General features: G+C 40.0%; 1 protein-coding gene across 1 annotated transcript in view; it reads right to left on the minus strand.

Moving 5' to 3' along the window:
• Positions 1-5,348: 5,348 nt before the first annotated feature.
• Positions 5,349-26,646, minus strand: part of DCDC1 (doublecortin domain containing 1) — a 419,738-nt gene continuing 398,440 nt past the window's right edge. Inside the window, exons 37-39 of the mRNA XM_045808577.2 lie at positions 20,794-20,944; positions 18,012-18,121; positions 5,349-6,618 (exon numbers count right to left, since the gene is read on the minus strand). Of these exons, the coding sequence (XP_045664533.2) occupies positions 6,484-6,618; positions 18,012-18,121; positions 20,794-20,944 (396 nt within the window). The 3' untranslated portion in view covers positions 5,349-6,483. The remainder of the gene's footprint in view (positions 6,619-18,011; positions 18,122-20,793; positions 20,945-26,646) is intronic.

Raw genomic sequence — 26,646 nt, forward strand, 5'->3', positions numbered from 1 at the left:
GTGCAAATTATAAGATGGAATCCAATGGTATTCACGCTGGGCTGCTGCAATACCACAGTTGCAGGGGACACCAAAGATGGCAGTGTCTTCATGGAAGTCATAAGAAGGACCTACTTCAGGAGTGCCTGGGTGGCACAGTTGGTTAAGTGGCTGACTTTTGGTTTTGGCTCAGGTCATGATCTCAGGGTGGTGAGATCGAGCCCTGAGTCAGGCCCCACAGTCTGCATGGAGTCTGCTTAGGATTCTCTCTCTTCCTCTGCCTCTCTCCATTCCCCCCCTCCTCAAATAAATAAATTTAAAAAAAAAAAAAAAGAAGGAACCTCTTCCTCTTGGCTGAGGTGTGCTGAGGAGAATGAAGACTGACTATCAGCCCCCACTTGCCTTCCCAGCTGGGCACTCCCGTGCAGTAGATACTCTGCACAACGTACACAGCGATCTGAGCTTTAACGGTCTGGCCTTTCCAGTGTGTGTGTGTGTGTGTGTGTGTGTGTGTGTGTGTGTATGTAGATGGGTCTCTTCTCAGAACATTATCACCTGTTCAGCAGTCTACGTTACAGCGTAGCCCTGTCTGGGTGTCTGGTATTTATGTGTTACCATCGGGGCTCCATGTTGCCCTCTGTTCTTGGCGCATGGGGGGAGCCGCGGTATCTCAGCTGGGTCTTTCCTGCCTGTTAAATATCTACTGGACTGAGCACTCTCCAAGCTCCCGGCAAGTTCATTAGTTACCTGAAAATACCTACCTCATCTGTCATCAACACTCAAATGGCCTGCGGGATTTTTCATTTCCACTCCATTTTCCAAACCCTTTCTAGCATTTACCTCCCACATCTGGAATCAATCCTGACCAGAAGCAAAGTGCTGAACGGTTGGGCTCCTCCCAGGGCCGCTTTTCTCCCGAGGAGTGACAAGAATATGTTGTGTATGAATCAGCCATTCTCTTCCCGAGGAAACTGCCATGGCAGAGACCGCGTCCATGCATTCTAATTTGCTCGTATACCCGCTCCGTCTTTACTTGTTTAAGCAAAATATTTAGCTTAACATTTGCAGTCATTAGAGCCTAAAAACACCAAATTTTAAAACTAGATTTATTTGAGTTGTAAATTGTGAGAATCCTTTAAAAATACCTCAGCTCATTATCCTTTTATCTATCTGTCTCTGTAGAAAAGATTTGAGACGGAGGCTTAAGAAAACATCTCTGACTTTCAAGTCTCCTGCCGCTGCCCCCGACACTGTTTCTGTCTGTCCGATTCCCACTCTAGGGAGAAAAAAAGACAATCAGTTTGCCAATTACAAGGAATTCAATTTCAAGAGTGACTTAAACATTCGATTTTATGCTTTTTTTTTTTTCTTTTTCCTTTTCTAGGTAGTTTGGAGGCCAACTTCACAGACTTCTGGAATTCCTTTCAGGGGGCAAGTGTCAGATCTCTGTGGAGGAACAATAGTTAATTTAAATTTTGCTTTCTTTTTTGGGGAAAGGAGGGTAGGACTGAACAGGAAAGGTGGCCTCAAGATACTCAATTCCAAACATCTTTCTCTGGGAATACCTTCATGAAAAAAAATTAGTAATGATGAAAACTGCTTTCTGACAGCCTCTAAGAAAATATGTGTATGTAGATGAAAAAAGTCCCTCCCTTGATTAGGGAAACTGCATTATTTTAGGAATACAGCATATCCTGTCCTTAATTTCAAATAACCAAAAGACTTTTGTTGTGTAGTGCTGGAGGAAGTGCAGTGAGAAAACTCCGAGATATAGCCCTCAGCACCTGTGGGGAGATTATCTAGGCCGATTTGAAGTCAAATATTTCTGGAGCTAATACCAAGTTACAAAACAGAAGAGAGAAAATAATGAAAGGCAATCACAGGAAGCTAGCAGAGGCCATGAATCTAGGCACTTTGCTCGGCTTTCCTTAAGGTCAATAACTGAACCATGAAGAGATTTTTAAACAGACTGCGTTGTACACAATTTCGAAGCGCCTATCCCACTCCCGTCACCCGTCACCGCGCGAAGCGTCCAGCACGCAGCCTAGCACGCGCACTGGGCACCGCGGGGAATGCAAATGAACCACCAGACCTTTTTTACTCAATTGGGCAACGCAATGGTGAAACTCCTGAGAAAGCAAATCCAACCTCCGGATCCAGGGAACAAAAACAATGTGAACAGTAAGCTCTTTGAAAAGAAAACTGCTTCCCTATGGCAGAAAATAAGGGGGAAGGGGGCCCATGCAGGGAGCCCAGCAAGCAGGGAAGGTGGGCCCTAGGGAGTGTGATATTACACAGGAACATAATGGGGTTGACTGCATACTTGTCTAATTACTGGAGCTATTAAAATCTCTATAATTTAGATTCAGGCAAAAAAAAAAAAAAAAGGCTTGTATAAATGCACACACATGCTCCTGATTGAATTTTATGAATCCACCCCTCTTGATTCTAAAAGGATACCATCCTGCTGTGTCCCTGTGGCTGCTAAGCCTGAATGACCTTCCCCCCTGGCCCTGACCCCCGCCCCAGACTAGTGTACTCTGTTACTGTAATAAGCACTTAGGTTAGATAAGGCGCTGGGTGACGGGATCATCTGTGTTGAAGCCGAATTATAATGCCTCGGTCAACGGATTTAATCTAAACCAAATGCTTTGGGATTCTGTAAGCTCAGGGAACAGAAGAAAATATAAGTTTTATATTTGCCCAAGTTCAAACAGAGAGCAGACGGAGACATTCCAGAAGCTCAGAGAGTGGTAGCAAAAAATATATTGTTTCTGCCGTGTTCAGTCAAAGGAATAAATAAGGTATACTTTGTATTCACGTCTTTTCTCTCTCTCTCTCTCTCTCTCTCCTGTGCATTTTGTTTTCTCTTGACACAAAGGAGGGTTATCTGCCTAACGCCAAACTGAACTTGATTAAATACTTAGTACATAGTAGGTGTTCAATAAATAAACACTTCCTGAATGAGTGAATGGGCAATGGTTAGTATAGGGGTTTAGCGCCCATGCTTTCAGCATCAGGCTTCGCTCGGCTCTTCCTTAGCTGTGAGACCACAGGCAGTTTACTTAACATCAGTGCCTCAGTTTCCAGATCTGCAAACTGAAGCTAATAATACTTGTGAGGAATAAATAGATTAATAAATGTCAAGAACTAGCATAGGGCCTGATACATAGAGGGTAGCTTCCTAGCTAACATTTATTGCCTCTGGCACCTGTATTCCTACCCACTGGGCAACACTTCCCCTCCTGACAATCTTGGTGGCAATGATGGGGCTGGCAAGTGATGACAATTTCCTGAGGCCCCAAGAGAGAGAAATATAAATTCAGTAACATTTCAAAAAACATCTCAAAATTTGTTACCCTTTGCCCCTGTCAGAAGCCAGCATATCTCTAACAGTTGAGAGTCTTCTGCTGAATGAGATGACATTTTCTAGTCTACATTCAAGATACAAGAGAGAATAGGTGAATTTCCCCAGATCACATAGCTTGATGAGTATAGCAGACAATTTCTTATTTACTAACTCCAAGTCTACTGCTCTCTTCCCCAAACTCTTTCAAAGAGTGCTTCCCAAAGTAGCAAATTACAGTTATTATCCACTGCAAGCAATTTTTTAAATATTACCATTCACTTATTTATTCACTCAACAAATATGTTTTGACACCTATATGCATTTAAATATCCATTTGTCCAGCTGCTTTCCACCCATTTACCCAGTGTTCTTTCCTTCATAAGGCTTATCACTAGTTGTAATCCTACCTATTTTTTGTTTCTTTTTTTATTGACTGTGCATCTTCAATAAGTCAGTAAGGTCCATGAGAACTAAGACTCTTTTTCATGCAGCATTATAGCCCCAGCACCCAAAACAGTGTTAGCATATCAAGAAATTCCATAAATATATGTTACATGAATAAATGATGCCAATTTCCTCTAGATTTGGGGTATTCCTTGCTTTTCAGATTCTTGAGTAAACCACAATCATGTAAAAGTGTGCTATCAGCACCTCTTTAAAATAACTTTGCTAACTTTCAACTGAAGCATCTGCACCACTACTGAGGATCAGAAGGTCCCTTCTCCCCAACTTATAAGGATGTCACATAACCCCTCCCCTACCAGCTACAAGGCAGTTCTGAAATGTCTTAGGTTGTACACATGAATTAGAGAAAGCTTGTAATTTTGATGCATTAAGGCCTAAGGTGTGATGGTCTCTGACTTCTAGCATCTGAACACTCCCCTTCTTCATTTCAGCATTAACATTCTATAAAATAAAATAGTTGATTTTGAATTTTAAGCCTGTGATCTCTTTCTTTCCCCTACAATAGTACGATGGCACTTACTTCTTTTATATCGACATGAGATCATATGCCTAATTTGAAGACTATTCCCTAAGAAAAATGTTTTTCTATGCTTTATCTCATCTGATGCTAAGAACAACTTTTGGGGGGTTGAAGGAAATATTAGTACTCTCATTTCACTGTTGAGAAAAATAGATATGTCCCATGGGTAGTAAGAAGCACAGCCAGGGTTGAAACATGACTCCGCATTTGATATTTAATAAAGATTTTAATGAGCACCTACTGTGTTTCAGGCACCATGCTGGGCTCTGGGAACAAAGCAGAGAACAGACAGAGCAGCTTTAGAGGGTGTCTTGGACTCCTAAATCTAGACCTTTTTGAATCTGAGAACTCTAGCCAAGGACAGTGACATTAAACCATAACCCAATATATTTTTCATATAAAAATTTAACAGTTTTAAGGACATTTGTAAACAATACCTCAAAGAGAGTTAAAAGGCATTTTTAAAATCATTTCTGACTGAGGGTACAGTTAGTTTTAAGTAAATTAACTGAAGTACTGTTGTAACATGACTTGGAATGAAATGATAGGAAAGTTATCTGCACGTTTGGAAACACCACGATCTTCTGTATACGGGCACTGAAAGCACAGCAGTGGAGCTGGCTGGGCGTTCCAATCCCAGGTAGCCTGGTTCTCTGCGGCCAGGGAGCCGTGATTTCCAGGCAGGCTCCAGACATCCGAGGCCACTCCTTGTGGAGGTTCCACTCAGGGCTGCCAGGCCTGTCAGCGATCCCTATTATTCTCCTGACAGACAAAAGAGAAACAGTGTGTATTCCCTTCTGCCTGTAAGAGTAGCAAGTAAAATGGCCTTGTGATTGTAAGAAATGTCGACTTAATTAGCTTTTTTTCTTCCAGGTAATAAGTGTTTTCTCCAAGGAATGTCCCAAATTAACAACACTGAAGTTTATATTTCCTTCCCTTTTCCCATTTAAGATTCATAGATGCAAAAATGGTACTCAAAGATGATAAGAAATCTTCATGGTTTATTGTTTTTGAATATAACAACATTACCACAGTGAAAGTTAGAATCCGCTTCAGCTGACATGTTTTTTAAAATCTTCCATTGAGAGGTATGGATCCTATGCCCTAAATCTTAAAGAGTATTGAAATCAGAAATATCTTCCCTTATATCAGAAGTTCTTTATGTGAAAGTTTGCAGATGCTTTTCAGGTAGGTCTGAGAACTCCACGAAATGGTATGAAAAAAAAAAAAAACCCTTTGTTTTGTATATGCATTTTGGAAGCTTCTGGTTTTTCAAAAGAGTCTCAGAAGCAGCATATGAACCAAAACTCTTTGAGAACTCCTTTACAAAGTCTATTGAGGTTTTAAGTGTTGTCAATTAATATGTAAGTAATTTCACATCATTTTAAGATTTTTTTCGGGGCATCTGGCTGGCTCCGTTGGTAGAGCACGTAACTCCTGATCTCGGGGTTGTGAGTTCAAGCCCCACATTGGGTGTAGAGGTTACTTAAAACCTTTTTTAAGAAAAAGATTTTTTTTTAAATTGCATTTTAAACCAAAATGTATAATCATCAAAGATATGTTTTGAGAATATAAGATGCCTAGTTTACACCATCACATTTATTTTGTTTGTGCAATTTTGAGAAGTGTTTCTTGCCCCTGAAAAGCAGAAAGGACTATCCAACTGTAACTCGATTTAATTTGACTCTGAGGATGTAGCTCCTGAACAGCTGACTGAAATGAAATTCTATAAAGTAGATCTTCTATCCCCACTGTCCTGTTGTCATTTCAGTTTGTGGTCCAGCGCAGGAGTGGAGGGTGGCTTCACCTCACCTTCCCGTAACCTATTCCTGGCACTGGGACTGCTGGACATTCACACGGAGTCTTTATGGGCAGAGCCCTGTCCCGAGTAAACAAAAAACAAGGGTCTCTGCCCTCTGGGCACTTGCTATCTAGTGGGGAGACAAAACATGTGTTCAATATATATGCAACTTTTTCCAACAGGCCTCTCTGTAGACTGGAAAAAACTAGATAATAGATACAAGATTTCACTAGAATATGAAGTCTCTATGGCTAATGCTGCCTTTGACTATCATAGGTCTTCTTATTAATTTATAAATAACTTGTAGTGTTGGTAATTCTTCAAAATCAGTCCGTGAAAACCGGTTATTTTGAAAGATAAATTTTAAGACTAAATTTCTAAATGAACCACACAGATTTCTTTCATAGAAGGAGATTTTCCTAAATTCGAGTCTTCGGCAATCTCAGTGATTGGCCTTTCTATCACAGCTTTCTGTTTGCAAGTAGGTGAAGAAAGTTTTCTTTCCTATAAGATAGAAAACGAGAAATATATGTGTGTGTATATGTATATATATATACTTATTTATATACACACAGATATATGCAGTTCAGTAGAAGTTGCTATCTTAAAAATATTTATCAGAATAGGTACATTAAAACTTAATAAGGTTTGTAACATTTATAGAGGCATTCCCTTCAAGGCCTGATGTGAGTTATGAAATCTAATTTTGTTTTCATAGCTCTGTGATAAAATTTTATCAATGTTATAAAAAGGGGTCTTTGCTAAGACTGACCGGAAATCTGAACTATCTGGCCAGGCAATAAAAACACATTCCTTAGCTGCAAAGTGTCAGACAAGCAAGGTGTAACTGAAATTGATCGATAAGTCTTCCTTTTACAGTTGAGTGCATTCACTTTACCTCATAGGATAATAGTTTTTTTTAATGGTTTTTCCATTAATATCAGACTTCAGTGTTAGTAAGAAACAAGAACGACATAAAAGGGAGAGAGACATGCCATCAAGAAAGAATGTTGCGATCTTTAATGGTAGAGCACTTGAGCTCAGAGGAAGTGCTTGTGAGGGTGAGGGGCGGGACTTTTGTTTCAGACTGTTATGGCTTGAATAGTGTCCCCTTCCCCCCAAAAAATTCATATATCAAAGTCCTAGCCCTCAGTATTTCAGAACGTGTTCTTATTTGGAAATAGGGTCTTTGCAGGTGTAATTAGTTAAGATGAGGTCATACTGGACTAGGGTGGGCCCCCATCCAATTTGGCTGGTAACTTTATGAAAGAGGGACATCTGCACATAGGCACACAGGGAGAATGTCATGTGAAGATGAAGGCAAAGATTGGCGTGATGATTCTACAAGCCAGGGAACAACATAGATTGTCTGGAAACCACCAGAAGCTAGGACAGAGACATGGCACAAATCATTCTGTTATACCCTAGAGAGGGAACCAAACCTGCTGCCAACTTGATCTCGAACGTCTAGCTTCTAGAACTGTGAGACAATAAAGTTCTGTTATTTAAACCACCCAGTTTGTGGTACTTTGTTACGGGAGACCTAGCAACTAATACATGGGTGAATACAGCCACTGGGGTAGAGAAGACCCCAGATGACTTATTATGTTCTGAAGAGTAGGTGAGGGCCACTCCCATGCATATGGCAGTGCCGCTCCCACTGTGGGCTGGGCAACCAAGTGTAGCTCACTTTGCATAACTTAGTGGTCATTGGGGAAGTCTTCCAAACAGGCAGCCACTAAACCGTCACTCCTTGAAGGCATCCAATAATCTCACTTTCAGAATTACTAATACCAGTAACCTGAACTTTCTACAGGCTTTGAGGTTCAAATCCCAGCTCTGCCACTTATAGACTGGTGGCTTTTTTCTCAATGTATTTTTTATTATTGTTTATTAAATTTTAATTCCAATATAGTTAACATAGATTGTTATATTAGTTTTGGGTGTACAATATAGTGATTCAACAAGTTCATGCATTACCCAGTGCTCATCACAATGAGTGCACTCCTTAACCTCCATCACCTACTTCACCCATCCCCCCACCAGCTTTAGGCAAGATATTTCACCTCTTAGAAGCTTAGCTTCCTCATTTGTAAACTGCAAAAGTAGAAGTAGATAAAGTATCTACTTCCAAGGGTGGTCATGAGTATGGAATGAAACAGATGACAACCAGAGTGTAAAAGTCCAACATGGTACCTGGCATTTGTAGACATTCTACCAGCATTAGTGCCCTTCCCCTTCGACATTTATGTTCTTATTGATCCATATACCAAATATGAAACAACTTGCCCAGGGCGCCTGGGTGGCTCAGTTGTTAAGCGTCTGCCTTCAGCCCAGGGCGTGATCCCAGGGTCCGGGATCGAGCCCCGCATCAGGCTTTCTGCTCCGCTGGGAGCCTGCTTCTTCCTCTCCCACTCCCCCTGCTTGTGTTCCCTCTCTCGCTGGCTGTTTCTCTCTCTGTCAAATAAATAAATAAAATTGAAAAGAAAAGAAAAAAAGAAAAAAGAAAAGAAAAGAAAAGAAAAGAAAAGAAAAAGAAAGAAAGAAAGAAAGAAAGAAAGAAAGAAAGAAAGAAAGAAAGAAAGAAAGAAAGAAAGAAAGAACTTGCCCAACAGTGCAGGAGGCAAGACTCAATTCAGGCCTTTGACACCACGTCCAAAGATCCTTCCCTGGAAGGAACCACCTTCAGCCCTTGGCCTCCTCTAAGCTATGCCGTGACCTCCCTCTGTTGCTCTGGTGAAATGTGGACTGGGCGTCTGAGGGTGAAGATGATCTGGATGCAGGTCCTAGTGAATACCTATAACAAAGCCTTACCAAACAGATGGGTAGACTTCCTGGGGTCAGCTGCAATTCTGGCTGTCCCAACTCTTGTTGCCCAATTGCATCTCACAACTGAATCAGAATCAGACTTTTAAAGTTGGGTAGAACTTTAGAGATGTAAGAGTCTACTTTCCTTATTTTATAGAAGAGGTAGCAGCAGTTCGGATGGGCCCTTGTCCAATTAGCATGGCACTGAATGGTCTTATGAACCATGGTCTAATATTCCTTCCATTCTATTGTGTTCCCATTAATCACGATGTTAGCCCAGAAATGGAAGAACCAGAATAGATCCAAGGCTATGTAAAGTATTCTCAGAATAAACATTTACCATTGAAGAGAAATATGGCTTTAGTGGAATCAAGGTCCTTCCTAGCTCTATCATACTAGACCAAGGCAAAGTGAAAGTAGATTTCAAAATGGTGCTGCAACTGCCATTTGGGCAAAGGATGGGGCACATCAGTGCTTTTGGTACGTACTGTGGAGGAAGTGAAGTTTGCTCATCTCAGCCCCCAGCACCTCGCAGCCTCTGAAGAAGCCCATGGCAGGTGCAGAGCAGGCAGGGGAGGTGAGGAGCACTGACCCTTGTTTGGAAATCTCCTGAACTGGCTGACTCCCATTGACATGCTGTTTCTGGCAACAGAGATCAGTCTGGGTCACTTCTATGTCACCGAGTAAATATGCTGGAAATTATTACTATTTCAAACAAATGTTTAACTATTCTCAGATTATCTATGACACCACAGGCCAAAGTCACGGCAATCTAACCTGGGAGTGAGTTTACTTTACTTTGTGATTTATGGAATGAGAATTCTAGGCGCTCTGTGGGACTAATTTAATACCAAACATTCAGATGTCTGTCTTATAATGCCATTCATCTTTCCTAGGCCTGCCCTCACCAGGGGGCATGTGGTTCAGAGAGCAGGCTCTCCCTTCTCAGCCACAAATCATCACACTTGTGAAAGGGGGTGACGTGTCTTCCCTTCCAAGCCAGGCTGCCTGCAGCAGAGGCAGCTGGGCAGTTAAGGGTTCATTTGAGCACTTATGGGAGAAGAGTGTTTTCTACTCCTTCGGATCTCAGGAGCATTTTGAAAGTTACAGTTGGCAAACAAGAGATCATGATCAACTTTGTTTTGGTTTGCCTTGTGATGGAGGAAATTCAGTCAGGCTCTACTTTCTTAACAAGTACAAGACTTGTTTTATAAGAAGTTTATGTGGTATATTATAGATTGATGTAATAATGCATGTCTTAGCTCAGGTTGCTTCAATGAAGTACTACAGGCTTATAAACAATAGACATTTATTTCTCACAGGTCTGGAACCTGGATGTCTGAGATCAGAATGCCAGCATGGACATGTTCTGGTGAGAGCCCTCTTCTGGGTTGCAAACTACTGACTTCTCATTGTATCCTCATAGGGCAGAGAGCAGAGCAGATGAAGGAAACTCTCTAGTGGCCCGTATAAGGACACTAGTTCCATTCATGAGGGCTCCATCCTCATGACCTCGTCTGCTCCTAATTACCTTCTAATACCATCATATTGGGGCACAGGGTTTCAACATATAAACTTTAGGGGAACACTCAGTCCAAACCAGTCCATATGAAGACAAGAAAGTTCTACAAAAAGTCAAACTGGTTCAATGCATATATTAAAAAGCAGGTTTTTAACCCATCAATTACCATAAATCTTACATTCATTCAACAACTATTCAGTAAGCCTGCTCAACAGCAAGGAATGTTCAGGCACTAGGGGTACAGGTATGAACAAGCCTGACCTACTTTCAAGAAGCTTAGAGACCAGTGGGAGAAAAAAAAAGACATCAGCAGTGATAAGTGATAAGCAAAGGGTGAAAGGGAGCACATGGAAGGAAGTTTCTAGCAGAGATGGGTGTAGGGAGTAGTCAGAGACAATTTCCCAAGAAGGCTATAGGAGAAGAATGTGCAAAAGTGTGGAAATAAGAGAGAACACATGATTGGGGGGGGGGGGCTGAGGGAATTTCTAGGATGAGTGGGGTGCAGATCTCTGTGAGCAAAGGGTGAGAAAACAGAGACTGTAGGGCTCATGGACACAATATTCCCAAGGGTGTTGGGTTTGCTCTTCACTTTGCTGACAAAGGTGGGGGGAGGGCACTGCTGAAAGATTTTAAGCAAGAGAGTAACATGATATGATTTTCATTCTCAAGAAATCATCTTGGCTACGACTTGGATAAAAAATTGGAGAGGAAGAAGGCTGGGGTTGTACAATGGCTAGTTAAAAAACCATCAGGATCAGCCATGTGAGCACTGCCGTGGCCTGCAGTTAAGATAGTTTAAGTAACTTCAAAAGACTTAAAAATCCCACAAATGAATCCCTTCTTTCTTCACAACAACAGTTGGAAATTGGTGCAATGAAAATTGTCCTTTGTTGTTCAGTCATTTCCCGAGCGAGGACCTGGAGTGCAGGGTACTGTTGATCCTTTCCGTGCAGCTGCGGCCCTCCGCCTCACTGCTGGTGAGAACTCCTCCCGGAGAAGCCTCTTAGGCACACAGCTTTAGCTCCATATCTAGTTGTGGCCCATATCAACTTTTTCATGGGAACTGCGCATTATCTAACAGATAATACTACTCCATGGGTGTCCTGGAGCATAACAAGGATTTACAACTCAAACACAGCAGACCACTGTCAGGCCCACTGAGCAGAACTCACATTTCAACACTGAGAAAGTTGTTAACCAGGTTCACCTTGCAGAGTGGAGGGAGGGGGAGAAATGGTAATAAAAAATCAAAATCCACAATAGAATTCAGCCTATCAAAATGACTGCATGAATTAAAGAGTCAAGGAAAGGTCTGGTAAGGACTTGGCATTCTAAACTGATTTGGAAAAATAGCCTGGATGACAGAGTGCCGTGGATATCCCTGCAAGATCCACTTCCTCAGAGTTGGTTGTATTAAGAAGTATAACTTGTGGGTCCAACTGGTATCCATCCTGATATTGTAACCAAAGTCACAGATTCCAGTCTCATGTTTGTGTTGCCTGTATAGCAAAGATCTCCCCTTCAAGGCCAACTTTGAGGATGTACCAAAAGGCAAGCCTCTCAGTGACTAAAGAGAAATCCCATTGTTAATTTCATCCCTCAGTGGTGAAGAGGGAAAAGGACCATAACAATGGCAGAACTATGGTCTATACTGAAAATGCCTTGAGCCCCAGATGGCAGCCATGTCCACAGCTTCCTGAGGAAACCAACCCACACTGTTACTTCAACAGGCAAGCTGTACTTTGTATCACATGTTCCCTGACATCCTAATCTAAAGGAATGACTAAAAGGCTGGCCTCGGGCCATTCACTCTTCCATTAGAAGATACAAAGAAAGTAATTCAGATGGTAGAGTGGCCCTGGAGCCAAAAGAAATATAAAGAGAGACAGGAAACAGAAGCCACAAAGCAGCAGAGTCTATGAGCAGAGCAAACAAGTGAGCGTCTTAGTGTAGAGCAGAAGAGCCTGTGGAGAAGTAGAAAATTCACAGCAGAAGCAAGAAGCACTAAGAAACAACCAAGTCAAGAGCAGGAATGGTAGACTACTGGGTGGCCATTTGGACAAAGACAGGCCATGCATCTTGAACAGAGACCACCATGAAGCTTGTATGCTGTATCGCTGTGCATTCTTACTTCCTTGTTAATCCTCCCAACAAACCTCCATCACTAGAGGTAAACTGAGTATGTCTCTATAACTTGTAACCTGAGTGAGCTTAATTTAATACACAATATCTAATCCAGCTTTCATGTTAGTTCTCTTTAATGGTTTCCCACTGCACTCAAAAAAGAAAAATCCAAACTCCTTAACATGACCTACAAGGCCCTCCACAATATCATGCCCACTCCTCCCACCTCACCTTATGGCTATTAATCCAACATTCTAGGCCTCTGCACTATTCAAGTAGTCACACACCTTTGCATGCCCAGCACCCAGAACACAACAGAGAGTGCCTGGCTATATATACATTTATATGAATAAGTTCTTCAAAGAACTAATTTTCTTTGTATTTTCTGTCTTCTAAGGAAAGTGTCTGTCTCCCAGCCTATATGGATTTCATTTAGGGAGCAATGGACTGTCTTGGAAATTAACTTTTCTAAGAGCACTTGTTATTGAACTGAAATATATCCTGTGGAATTTCACACTCTTCGATGAGCCTGCCAGGGAAGTGGGTGGCTCCGGCTTCCGTGTTAACTAGACTTAGAGCAAGAATAAAGAGATTTGGCCTCCCCCCTCTAGCAAGCAGCTCCCTCAGTGAGGAAAGTGTCACGTTGGCAAATAGAACCCCATCCTTGTTCTAAAGTGCTCTCTCTTTGTACGTAGAGAAATGCACAAGAAAACTCCAAGAAGCTTGCTATTTTTCCCCACCCTCAAAATTACTCTGCTCCTTGGTAAGTGCACAGAGCCCAGGCATTATTCCTGTGACCTTTAAAACAGCCAGATGGTATCAGCATTGAAGGCAGCTTAATTAGCATGAGAAGCTCCACGACCTCAGACTCACTTGTTTTGCCTCCCAGGTCTGGGTCCTGGTTATAATCTCTGGGTGGTTAGTCCTGACCCAAGAACACTTCCATTATTTCTTAAGCAAAGAGTGATAAGAAAACATGAGGACATGGAGACTCAGCCGTCATACACGCAGCAAGGGCTTCTTTGCCTTCATAGCCCAGTGTTCTTGAAACTGGTCCTCCGCACCTGAGCCATGCCCAGCTGATGGTCACAGAATTCCTGGCCAAGTTCCTCAAAGTGTGGCCAGCTAACTGCTCTCCATCCCCGGGGCTTGTTAAGTACAGACCGCCCGACCCTCCTCAGGCACACAGAATAAGAACCTCTGTGATCAGCCTGGGACCGTGTTTTACCAAGCTCCCCAGGTGATCCTTGTGCACATGAAACTTTGAGAATCAGCCCTGCTGATCCACAAATTGCTCCAGAAAGGATTGCTTTTAAAATAAAAGGTGAAATTAAAGGTCCTTAGAAGAGAAAAGCAGGGGAGACTGAGAAGACCAACAGGTAAGGAGAGAGAAGAAAGGAAGGAATAGGGGAAAGAGGCAGAAATGAAGAGAGAGAAATAATCTGATCTCATACTTTGAGGGCACCAATCCTAGAAGTTCTGGAAGATTCCCTCCTCTCCTCCATTCCGGTCCAACCCTGTCTGCAGGGTTACTTATGGAGAGTATGACTTTGGGAAATTTCCTCTAAAACACAGCTGCAGCTGGTGGCACGTAGAGTCGGACTGCCCAACTGCTTCAGTCGGTCTGACAGAGGTGACATCCTGAGAATCTACACTATGGCTAAAACCCCAGTATTCATTCCCAGGTTTGAAACTTCTAGGACTGAAAAGCCAGGACCTAATGGATCCAGAGGCTGACTGAGCCTTCTATCTACCCTTAAACTGGCACAGGAATACAGCAGACAAGGAGCGATAGCACGTCCAATTCAGAATCACCATTTTACTTGCCACATAAATATAATTTCGTGTCTTCTTTCTCTCTCCCTCCCGCGGCCCAGTCGCACCATGGGCTAAGCACTTCCTCTCCCCTCGTATATTTCTATTTGCACGTATGGTTCGGGGTGACAGCCTACCGATAGTAGTTTCATATTACAGCCTCACGGAATGAGAAAATACTGTAGCTGGCAGCAGGCACCCACCATACAGCCTTGTTACACGTCCGACCATTTACTTTCATCAGCGCTTACCTGAGTGGTGGTCTTTGCTGATCTTCTTTGCAGTTGCTTACGGCCAAGCAGCCCGAGCCATGCCATTTATGCAGAATTTTAGTCTATCGCATTGAGGCCAAACAAAACTGCTGCTCTTCCTGCTTACCTAGCCTTAGGCCTTGAGATGTGCTCAGAGGCGAGAGGGAACTGGAACCATTGGTTTAATAAAAACAACTGAGGATCACCAATGGGTCCAAATTCCATTTAATTGAGGACATTTGCATCTGATTCGTGATGACCCAGAATAACACACATCTGTGGGCTTTGATCGCTCTCTTCCAAATGATGCCAGAAAAAAACAGAAGAAGAAGCAAAAAACGAAACAACTGCTGCCTGGGTGAGTCACAAATGTCAACGACACTCAGCACTCCTGGGCTGTTACTAGTAAACACAGCAACAGCCACTAGCCACAGTTTCTAAGTGATTCTCTTGTAAAGAGAACACGTTTATCTTTCCCTTTTGTTGTTTTTTCCTCTGCTTCCTTAATCCACAAAAAAAAAAAATAGTTATTATGAACAATCAAGAAAGAAATGGAAATTCAGGGTTATTGTCTATAAAACTACCTTTGCATTTTGAATCGTTACTAATGTGTCCTGTTTTGCAAAGCTGTTGTAAGTACCCAGATAAATTTTTCTTATTTATAAAACACTCTCCGTTAATCTCAAAATGTCTGTCAAACTTTCGGGCATGTTACTTTTAGTCAGCAGGCTTAGAAGCATGCACCTTCCCCCCAACACTTCGTCAGGCAACAAAAGGTAGAGATGGGGCGGAAACATCCAGAAAACTCCTCCTGAGGACAATCACAGATGCTGGCATGCTGTTGATTAACATCTGGATCACCTTAAGGGTGTTTGTGAACCAGCAGGAAATAAATTTCTGGAGAAGGCCATGGACTTGAGGATGGTTGTTTTAGTATTTAATAATAAATGGTTTAGGAAAATATTGAAATGTGACTTATATATACGAAGCTGATTCAAATGTGATAAACATGTCCCCGAAGGAAACTACTGGGTTTATTAAAAGCCTAGGGAGGCTGAACGGAATTGCCATAGTCTTATCCAATAGTCCTTGCTGAGGTAACCGCTCCCCAGTCCACCTTGCAACCAACCAAGGAGGAAGGTCAATAATAAGGAAAGAGCAGGGCTGTCCTTGGTCTCAGTTAAAAGTGGCTATGAACTGCCGAGATACCCCGCGCAAGCCGTCGTCCACAAAGTAAGTGTCGCTGCCTTGCTGCTAAAATGTGATGTGTTGATGACTGTTATATTACATCTAAAATCCCATTTACTAGTAATAGAAAAGTTCAGTTAAGAGTTTTGCCTTATGTCTCCTGGTGCTTGATAGAGCGTTGTGTGATATTGCCAATTTTCGCTTCAGGCGTATTCACATGCAGCAGTGAAGACTTCACAAGAATTTGCACATTTGATCCAGGGTGAAATTATGCCATTTTCATAGCAAATCAACTTTTCTTTGGCAGCAAAATGATTGGTACTTTTGCACCTAGAGAAATGCCTTTGTTTTCAAGGAATTTTGAAAAAAATAAAAAATAAAAAGTTCTTTGTCTGCAGCGATTGTGATCCAGTCATTCTAAGCAGAGGCCCAGCAGGTAAGAATCCTGTTGTCCTGCTTTCTGACCTGGAGCACATTCCTTAACATTTCTTATTTTGACTTTCTTGCTTAAAAAAAAAAAAGAAAGAAAGAAAAAAGAAAGAAAGAAAAAGAAAAATGGGGGTCACATGCAATCTTTTTCTCCTAGGTGTCACAAGGCTGTTCTGGGAAGCCTTCACATCTCTAACATTGCACAACAGTGTCTGCAAAAGGGCAAACTGCTGTGGATTTAACATGTGAAATTTCACCTCGATGTGCTCTCCTCTTAGTGGTGTTGGAAGCAGCAGGAATTTATTCACGCAGCCCTCCTGATTTGCAGACTGGGAGTAAATACGAGGCCTTCTGCATGATTACCAAGAGCCCCCCTTCAGTAGACATGATCTACTGCATCACATTAAAGTGGCGGATTGAGGAGTGAGCCAGCTGAGCCATTCTGTACACACCTAGCCAGGTTGCAATTTATATTCAGGCAGAGCTGTGAGTGGCTTTCAGAGGAAGAGAGAGAAGAGCTCTCTTGAAATTTTCGACCAGGATCGGAAACCAAACTCTGCTTTGTCACTGCTATGTAAAACAACAACAACAAAAGAGGCTTTCTTCTTTGCAGGAAGAAATTAACAGATAAGTTTTTCTCTTCTCTTCCTGGAGTGTTGCTTTCTAAGATTGCTAGGGATTTCCCTTGATTCCTTGTGTGACTTTTCTTTTTTTTTTTTTTTAAGATTTTATTTATTTATTCGACAGAGAGAGAGAGACAGCTGGCGAGAGAGGGAACACAAGCAGGGGGAGTGGGAGAGGAAGAAGCAGGCTCCCAGCGGAGGAGCCTGATGCGGGGCTTGATCTCAGGGATCCAGGATCATGCCCTGAGCCGAAGGCAGACGCTTAACGACTGAGCCACCCAGGCGCCCCAGCCACCCTTGTGACTTTTCTTTTTAACAGTGCGTAGATCCTTTCTCTAAGTTCTGTGTTGACAATACAGTCTATGACTTCTGCTTACTGAGCTTAGTCTGGAATTACCTAGCTTCACTTTTGTGCCCGACACGTTCTGCAGCTGTGCCCCATAAAGAGCCCTGCGTTGCTACCACAGGCCAAACCGAAGGGAAATTGGAGGAGGAAAGATTGATTCACGTGTTATTCAGTGGTCTCCAGCCATTTCATTTTTAATCAGTAAATGTAGGATTTTAATATGAAGGTTTGGAAAATATGGTGGGTGAAACGGAAAAATGTCAGTTTGGGTCAAATTTAGTGTTAGGTGGTCAAACAGTCTATTTTATTATGGAATTACATAAATATATGTACACACACACTACTTGACCCCACTAAATTATATATATAAATACACACGATGTATTTATAATAAATAAAAATTACATGTGTGTATATGTGTGTATATGTGTGTATATATATATATATATGTAAATGTATATATATAATATTACTTTACTCCACTAAATTATTTTTCAATAATAATAGTAGATTCCTGGTTTTTTTCTGGAAGAAAATACATCTAAGATAGTTATTTTACTGACATTATTTTGTCTAGTTTTGTTGCCTTTCTAAGAACATATTTGAGGCATCAAATGCCATTCTATGTAAAACGTGGAGGGTAATAACTTTTTTAAAGATATTATACAAAATTAGAAAGGATGAATAACTGTCATATCATAGCAAGCATGTGAGTGTATACACAGAGTTATCCCAGCAAAATACAGCACAAAATGCGATGGCTCTCATAGAAATTAACCGTGTAGATGTACCGGAAACTGCAGCTTGTCAGGTTGTGACACCACAATGTTTGTGGCTTCAGGGCCCTGCTGCCTTCGGATTCTGGCATAATTCGCTCTGACCTCCATCAGTTGCTTTAACTCTGTTAAAAAGATTATTTTGAGAGACGTGTCAATGTATTTATAGAAAGTAATTAAAAGTCCAAGATGAAAACTCGAAGATCTCTCAGAAATCCTTGACTCCCACGCCGGACTCCCTCATTACACACTTGACTTGCTTATCACATCAGATACGTGTTAACATTCTTTGGGTTTCCACAGAATAGCAGTTCTGGAGAGGGCTTCCTTCCAGGCTTTGTACAAAGCCTGAATTGGAGGCTAACCTGGGAGTGGTCTAGAAATTGAACCCAGTGAAAAGACGGTAAACACAGCAGTGAGAACAGTGTTCCAATTCGATGACAAATGGCATAAAGCACTCTTTTAATTTCATTGGGGGTTTGTGTGAAAGAACCCATTCTAACAGCATCTGATTTGTTTTGCCAAAACAAATCCATTTTTCAAAAACCCAGTGTGATTCTTTGAGGACTAACTTTCACATGCTAAATGTTTGTACTCTATAGTACATAAAATAAGTTATTATACAGTGGTTAGTTTTGAAACTCCCAGGCTGTCTTATTTTCTACCACATAGCTAAGCCAGTAGGTCACAGCAAAATTTTGAATGGGATGATTCCTTGTCTCTTCATAAATAAATAAATGTGTGTGTGTGTGCGCGCATGCTAGTAGCATTTCTCTCCTTTTTAAAAATATTCTGAATATTTAGATTTCTACTTAATTATCATTTCTAACTTACTTATTTCAGGAAACACAATAAACGGCAACTCATATAATAAAATAAATTTCCGAAGAACAACTTAATTAAACTCTTCTACCAGTCAGACTTCCTAGGATACGTATCACCCATGGAAAAGAACTTAGACAATTGGGGAAAACCACTAACATTTTCACCATGAAGGTGAACAAGGGAACCTATTTCCAGAGGAAAAGAATCAACTTTCACATCATAGTAATCCATGTGGTCACAGAATTAAAGATGTAAAAATAAATGTTTGTCTACACAGCCTTCCTTTCACCACAGAGCTAACATGGAGGAAAGTGGTAGGGAAAGTAATACCTGCATTCCTATTTTCTCTCTCTTCTTCAGTTCTTCTTGGTCACATGCTCGCTATCTGGCAAGGGGGCCTACACTTCTCTCTGTGTTGTGGATATCCTTTTGGCTACTTGCCTGAAGCATACTTAGATTTATTTATCAGAAAGGTCCAATGAACACAGTGAGGCCAGGAGGGTAGGGGCCAGGCAACAAGAGACCATCCCAAGAGTATAAAAGATTAAGCATAAACGCTGAAGAAACTGGAAAAATACCTCCTACTGCACCACTTGTTTACTATTCAATTGTACTGTAATATTTCAAGTGTGTCATATACCTAGTTAGATCAAAAACTCTTTTGGGGAAGGAACCTTGGCTTATATTTCTTTTATAGGGCTATGTAGTTTGGGAACACAGAAAACTGTCAACTAATACTCACTAATGATAAGAACCCCATCATTGGTGTGTTCTTCTAAGCAACCACATAATGAGGGCCACCAAGAGCTGGGGTGGGGGGTAATGGTGAATGATGGAGACAACAGTCTACAAAGAATACAAAGATTAGAGCCTCTTGATGTAGGAAGAATAGCTGTGGCATCCCCCACAGCAGTGCTAGGCATCCCAATAAATCCTTGTCTTCCTACATTTCAGTCTTTATTCCTATATTTTTGTTCTGGGCTAAATGTAAAGATATGATTGCAACTATTTTAAAAGGTTCTGGTTTCTGTACCTTACATATAATATAGCAATAACAATTTTATGGAGACTTTTAAAAGAAATAATCTAGTATTAATTCTTTTAGGGATCCCAGGTAATTCACTTCCTGATCTTTTGATTTCCTTTAAAGTGATTTCATGTTCTTCAGAATTCCGGAAAATTATGTCTTTGTTAATGGATACCTACCCCCAGAAAGGGGCTTTAAATTCCTCAGGCAAACAGGATAAAGGACAAGAATTGGTTTAATAACAAATATATGTTCTTTTCCATTTCTAGCACTTCTAAAAGAAAATTAGCAAAGAATAGATAATGTTATAAAATGACCATATACATCCTTGTTATTAAAAAAAGAAATCTGCTGAGGCACCTGGGTAACTTGGTCAGTTAAGTGTCTAACTTTGGCCCAGGTCATGATCTCAGAGTCCCGGGATCATGCCCCTCTTCGGGCTCCCTGCTCAGCTCAGACTCTGCTTGTCCCTCTCCCTCTGCCCCTCCTCCCCCTGCTCATGCTCTCTCTCTCAAATAAATAAATAAATAAAATCTTAAAAAAAAAAAGAAATCTGCAAACTGTATAGATGCTATTAAGAAACCATTAAGTTTTAAATAACTTGAAAGTAGGAAGTCAACAGAGCCTCCTTTCCTCAGGGTTCATGCTAAGGGAATACCTTCAAATGAGGCCATTTAGAATTTCTGCAAATAAGTCCCTTGCATAAGGCTCAAGACTAACAGAACTTTGATTGAATTCTTGAGTGCAAACAATGTCAACAGTGAGTTTCCAGCACAGAAGTATATAAATCTAACGTTAGTAACATGGAGTAGAAAAGTGTGGAGGAAGATAATTATTAAATAGCATCACAATGGGATATAAAATTCAGAAAGCAAGCTCTTTGAAGAAAAAACTGAATGTTTTAATTCTTCAAAAACTTGATGGAAAAGAGACTGTCCCCCATACCTCTTTGAGTTATAAAGCCAGGTCCTGTGGACACGCAGATGACCATGTCCCGCTCTATGCCGTCCCATGAGAGGATTGGTTCTCCATCAGGGGTGTACAGGGCTCTGGCTGGGCGGGCCAGCTTAAGACGAGAGGAGCAGTCATCCAGCAGCTGAAACATAAACGGACAGACGTAATGGAATGTGAAATGTCACCACATGATTAAGTCTTAAAGAATCAACCCCTTTAAGAGAACTATTATCTCAGGTTGATTATTTATTTCACTGTGATTTTTAGAAAGAGTTATAGAAGGAGGTGGGAAGAGGAACTTCAGTGCTCTTAGTGGATTTTTCCTTGTAGTTCTATTTCCACGTGAAGAAGGCTTCTTGCTGTTTAAAAAACGCCTAAATATGAAAAACCCTGGCTGAAGAATCTAGACTTGTCAGAATAGCAGAAAATATATATATTTTTTCAACAAGCAAGGAACCCACAGGACAAAAGCACTGACTCACAGGTGGGGAAACTTGGGCCTCTGGCCTGTGTCTGCCCTCAGACTAGTCGGGCAACTTCTTTATGAAAAGAGTCTCTTCAACTATAAAATCAAAATCAAAGTTTTGGTCTAAGACCTCTTCAACTCTCTGATTAGAAAGTCTTTTTTTTTCCTTTTTAACTTGGAAAATTTAAAAACTATCTGTAAGGGCCTTATTCAGTTTCTCTCAATTTTCCTTGAAATATTCATAAAAATACATATACAGATGTGAAGTGTCAATGGTACTAGAAAGATTAGTCAACATGTTGCCAGACCCCTAAGGGCAGTTCCATGAACGTGTGAATAAGACTTTAAGACAGAATAATAAAAGCAAGGAGGAGGAAAATTAGAGGTTTCTACACACTTGCCTGTATGACTTTTTCCTCCCATACATGCCAAATGCCTGTTCCGCCAAAATGCAGGAGCCAGGTCCACACGAGCTCCAAATATAGATCTATTTAGGGGCTATCACTCACGACAATGCAGCCTGGCAGGAGGCAGAACTGGGCACATAATGACACCTTGCATATGGAAAATGAATCAATAATGTGAAGCAAGACAAGACAACGATGAGACGAAGCAATCAGAGAGTGCAGATTCCACCCACTACTTCGGGCAAGGGATGGATAAGAATTGAAATTACCCAAGAAGAGATTCCCTTCTGTGGATGGTCAGAGAAGAGCAGTGGGAGAGTGGTCTCAAGTGCAGCCCTAGCTGTCCCGCAAGGTAGCAGTCGGTCAGTGGCAGCCTGACTCCATACTGTGCGTATGAACCAGCCTGGGGACTTAGCCAGTAGAGGATCCTGATGGCTCCCTAGTCAAAACTTAGGGCAACCAAAGAGAACTGACCTATCCTGTCTTCTGCCAAAAGATCTTTCCCTGTATAAGGGGGTATAGATTAAAAATTAACAACAGCAACAACATGAGGCTTAAGAAAGTATCCTACAACATAAAAAGCTGTACGTTTTACCCTGCACTCAAGGTGAAGAATTAGAAAAAGATTTACAGCAGGAATACATTTTAGAGAATATCTGTATTGGGTTTTCCCAAAACTCAGTAAAACATGACTTCTGTAAATACACACACACACACACACAGAAATGGGATGACAGCAGTTTAAAGGAAAGAAGTATCACTGAGATACAGGCAGACATGATGACAATGACGGTGATGATAGTGATGGTAACAATAGCAGTTAACATTTATTGACACATTTCTACGGGATAAAAACTTTACTGAAAGTTTCCAAGGACAATCGATTTCATTCTATGGGAAGAATTATTATCTCCATTTTATTGATGACAAAATTGGAGAGCAGAGATTAAATATCCTAACCCAGGTCACAGAGCGAGTAAGAGAAGGAACCGGGTTTCAAACTGGGCTGAATAGAGAGCTAAATGAAAAGAGGAGAGAAAGTAAGGAAATAAAAGCCTCAATAGTTGAATTAAAATCTGTCTTGAAAGCAGAAAAAGAGCAGACTGAATATTGTAGAAAATCAAATCAGTATTAGGGAAGACTAACTTGAGAAAACCTCATAGGATATAGAGAAAGCATAAGACATAAATTTTATGAGAGAAAAGTTAAACATCTGGAATGTCAAGACATCAGATATTAAACCTCTACATTATTGGTGTTACTGGAGAGGAATTCAGAATAAATTAAACTTAAGCAACTATCAAAAAAAAAAAAACAACCAAAAATCTGAAGGAAACTTTCCTGTCCCAACAAAGACCCATGTCTTCAGACCAAATAGGCAAACTCAGGACAAGGCAAAGTTAATGAAAAAATGACTAACACTTAAATATAATTGAGTTGAAAAGTATGAATTTCAGACATGGGGGAAAATTCAGTTATATTTAGACCTGTTTCCTGCAAAAATGAATGCCAAAGAAAATGGAATAAAATATGAACTTTTTAGGAAAAAAGTTTTTAACATAAGAATTCTGTATCCAGCTGAATTATTACTTTTGGTTATAGGGAACAAAAGATATCCTCATGTATACAAAAGCTCAGGAAACATATCACCCACATACATTTCAGATTATTAAGGAATGAATGAAACTCCTTCACTATGGGAAAGTCATAATACAAGATGACTAATAGTAAGCAGTGAGACCACTAGAACATGATATAACTGCTACCAAAAATAAATAAATAAATGGCCAGAAAATAAATGAATTAAAAATTTTAAAGTCTTCATAGAGAAAAAAAAAAGTAAAAATGCAAAGCATCATCAAAAAGAGACATGGGCAAGGAAAAGAAAACCAAAGCATTCCAACTTTCTAATTATTCATGAGGTCAAAAGATGCTGTTTTTTTGTTTTCCTTTGTTAAGAACATTCATTTTTATGATTACAACCAATGCAATAAAACCTAAAATCAGAATAAGAGAAATAGTTCATCTATAGGAATAAACAAAATCATCATGTGAACTTAATATGATTTTATTCTTAGAAAATTTATGTGAATCAAATATTAATAACAAGAGAAAAATGTTTAATAAAGTGGCCAAGAACAAAATAAACTATAAAACATTGATAGTTTTTTTTGTTCACAAAAATAGGCATTTTGGGGGGAAATCCAACCTAACAGCAAAACCAATTAGAAATGCCAATTATTTTAAGATGTGAGATGCGGGGCTCCTGGGTGGCTCAGTTGGTTAAGGGTCCAACTCTTGATTTCGGCTCAGGTCATCATCTCAGGGTTGTGAGATCAAGGCCATGTGGAGCTCCCCACTCAGCACGGAGTCTGCTCGAGATTCTCTCTCTCCCTCTCCCTCTGCCCCTGCACTGCCCACCCCCATGCACTCTCTCTCTCTCTCTCTAAAATAAATAAATAAATCTTTTTTAAAAATTACAAAATTTTACTGAAGGACAAAAAAAGGCATATATATGAATATATACATATATATACACACACACATAAAAAACAATGCCACAGAATTCAATCTGGCTGTGAAGATTGAATATCATAAAAGGTGTTGATTTTTATGAAATTAATTAATAGCCTAACACAATTACAGTCAAAACCCCTGCAGGATGATTTTCACATTTTGAAATGCAATTCCAAATTCATCTATAAGCATCAACATGCAAGGATATTCAAGTGAAATTTGAAAACAAAATATGATAGGCAATTTATATTAGATATTAAAATATAACATAAAGCTATAATAATTCAAGAAGTATTAGCTATATTAGATTGTTTAAGAGCAGAAGCTGATTAAGAATTTAGTATGTTAAACGTTTGTATTTCAACTCAGCTGGGATTAGTCAGTAAGTAGGGCTGAGATAATAATTTAAAGCCAACAAATAAAGCAGAGACCAGCTTCACTCAAATTTTACGCTAGAAGAGAGTTTCACACAGTTTAAACAGTAAAAGAGAAAAACAAAATTACAAAAAATTTGAAGAATATCTGATGAATCTTTCTATGACCTCAGGATAGTAAAAGACTATCAGAACATTTAAAAGCAGGGGCGCCTGGCTGGCGCAGTTGTTAAGCGTCTGCCTTCGGCTCAGGGTGTGATCCCAGCATTCTGGGATCAAGCCCCACATCAGGCTCCTCTGCTGGGAGCCTGCTTCTTCCTCTCCCACTCCCCCTGCTGTGTTCCCTCTCTCTCTGGCTGTCTCTGTCAAATAAATAAATAAAATCTTAAAAAAAAAAAAAAAAGAACATTTAAAAGCAAAAGAACAAACTTTTAAAATATGTTAATTTCTATACATTAAAAAAACCCATAGACACAATGGCAAATTTGTTACAATAAATCTGATAAAGTTACATGTAGTAGGGCTTATTACTTTAAAAAAAGAAACTTCGTATCAGTGTGAAAAATACGTCCAATAGAAAAATAGCAAAGGATTTAACAGGAGATTCGTGGATAGCTAATAAATGATAAATCAAGTCAAGTCAAATCAAATCAAAACCACTTATACAAGCAATTAAAGACATATAAACTAAAGCATGAATATAACATTCCCTCCTGTCAAACCTGCAAATACATGTTTCTAAATGACTGCATTTAGCATTGTTAACACCTCATGTATACAACAGGTAGGTAGAAACTCTCATTCACTATTGGCAATAGCTACCAAAATTCTCAAGCATGTTTACATAATTTGACCCAGCAATCCTTCTAAGAATTTATTTGGGGAAATAATCAGAAAATTAAATACATATATATGTATAATTATATTTTTATATATTATATGATATAAAATATATTATATGTCATATATATGGAACATGCTTTATGACAGCAAAAAATTAGAAACAACTAAAATGAAAAACAATAGAAAACTGGATGAATAAATAATAATCTGTCCATTTGATGGATTACCCTGCTATTAAAAATAATTCTTTTGTTAAATAATGTTATATATATGGGGGGAAGTTACAATAGTCTGTTAGGTGAATAATGCAGGTTGCAAAATTATATATACCATGTGATCTGCTATGATCACAATGGCAAAAAAGAATTTGTAACTATATAGCAACCATAGAAACATAGCCACTAAAATTATATCTGGTTATTTGTGAGTGATAGAATTTTCATTTCCTTCTTTGTCCTTTTTCTAATTTTAATTCAGTGACTACATGTTTTTATATAATTTGAAAACAGAATAAATGTGATTCAAATAATCAAAAAATTCATAGAGATTACAATTGATTCACGTGGTTTTTCTTTGTGATGTTTCTGGATTTTCCATAATAGTAGTCACTATCTTAGTCTGCTCAAACCGCCAAAATAAATATTATAGACTGGGCAGCTTGAACAACAGGCATTTACTTCTCACAGTTCTGGAAGCTGGGAAATCCAAGAGTAAGGTGGTGGCGGATTCAGTTTCTGGTGACAACTCTCTCCCTGGCTCTTTGTTGTGTCCTTACATGGTGGGAGAAGAGAGGGCCCTCATTTCTTCTTCCTACAAAGGCCACAAATCCTATCAGGTTAGGACTCCACCCTTGTGACCTCATTTCACCTTAACCGCCCCCTAAAAGCCATATTTCTAAATACAGCCACATGGGAGTTAGGGCTTCAGCATAAAAATTTGGGGGTGGGGAGCACAATTCAGTCCATAGCAGTTAATTTGCTTTTCTGCTTTAAGACAACCAACAAGTTCACAACAGGCTTTCTATCTGGGGTGGGAGCAATGGAAAACTGCCCTAAAATATGTATGGACAGGTCTCTGGGAAAAACTCCTGCACCTTGAAAAGATCCTACATAAAAGTAATTCTTAATGTTTTTCCTGACTTTACCACTAAAATGTCACTATTTTATTTATTGATTGTGTGTGCTGTTTATAATTAGAAAATGAATGTTATTTAATAAAAAGCACACACTAAATGCAA

This window comes from Ursus americanus, chromosome 24 (assembly GCF_024610735.1).
Source record: "Ursus americanus isolate L20-20 chromosome 24, mUrsAme1.1.p, whole genome shotgun sequence".
NCBI classification, from domain to species: Eukaryota; Metazoa; Chordata; class Mammalia; order Carnivora; family Ursidae; genus Ursus; species Ursus americanus.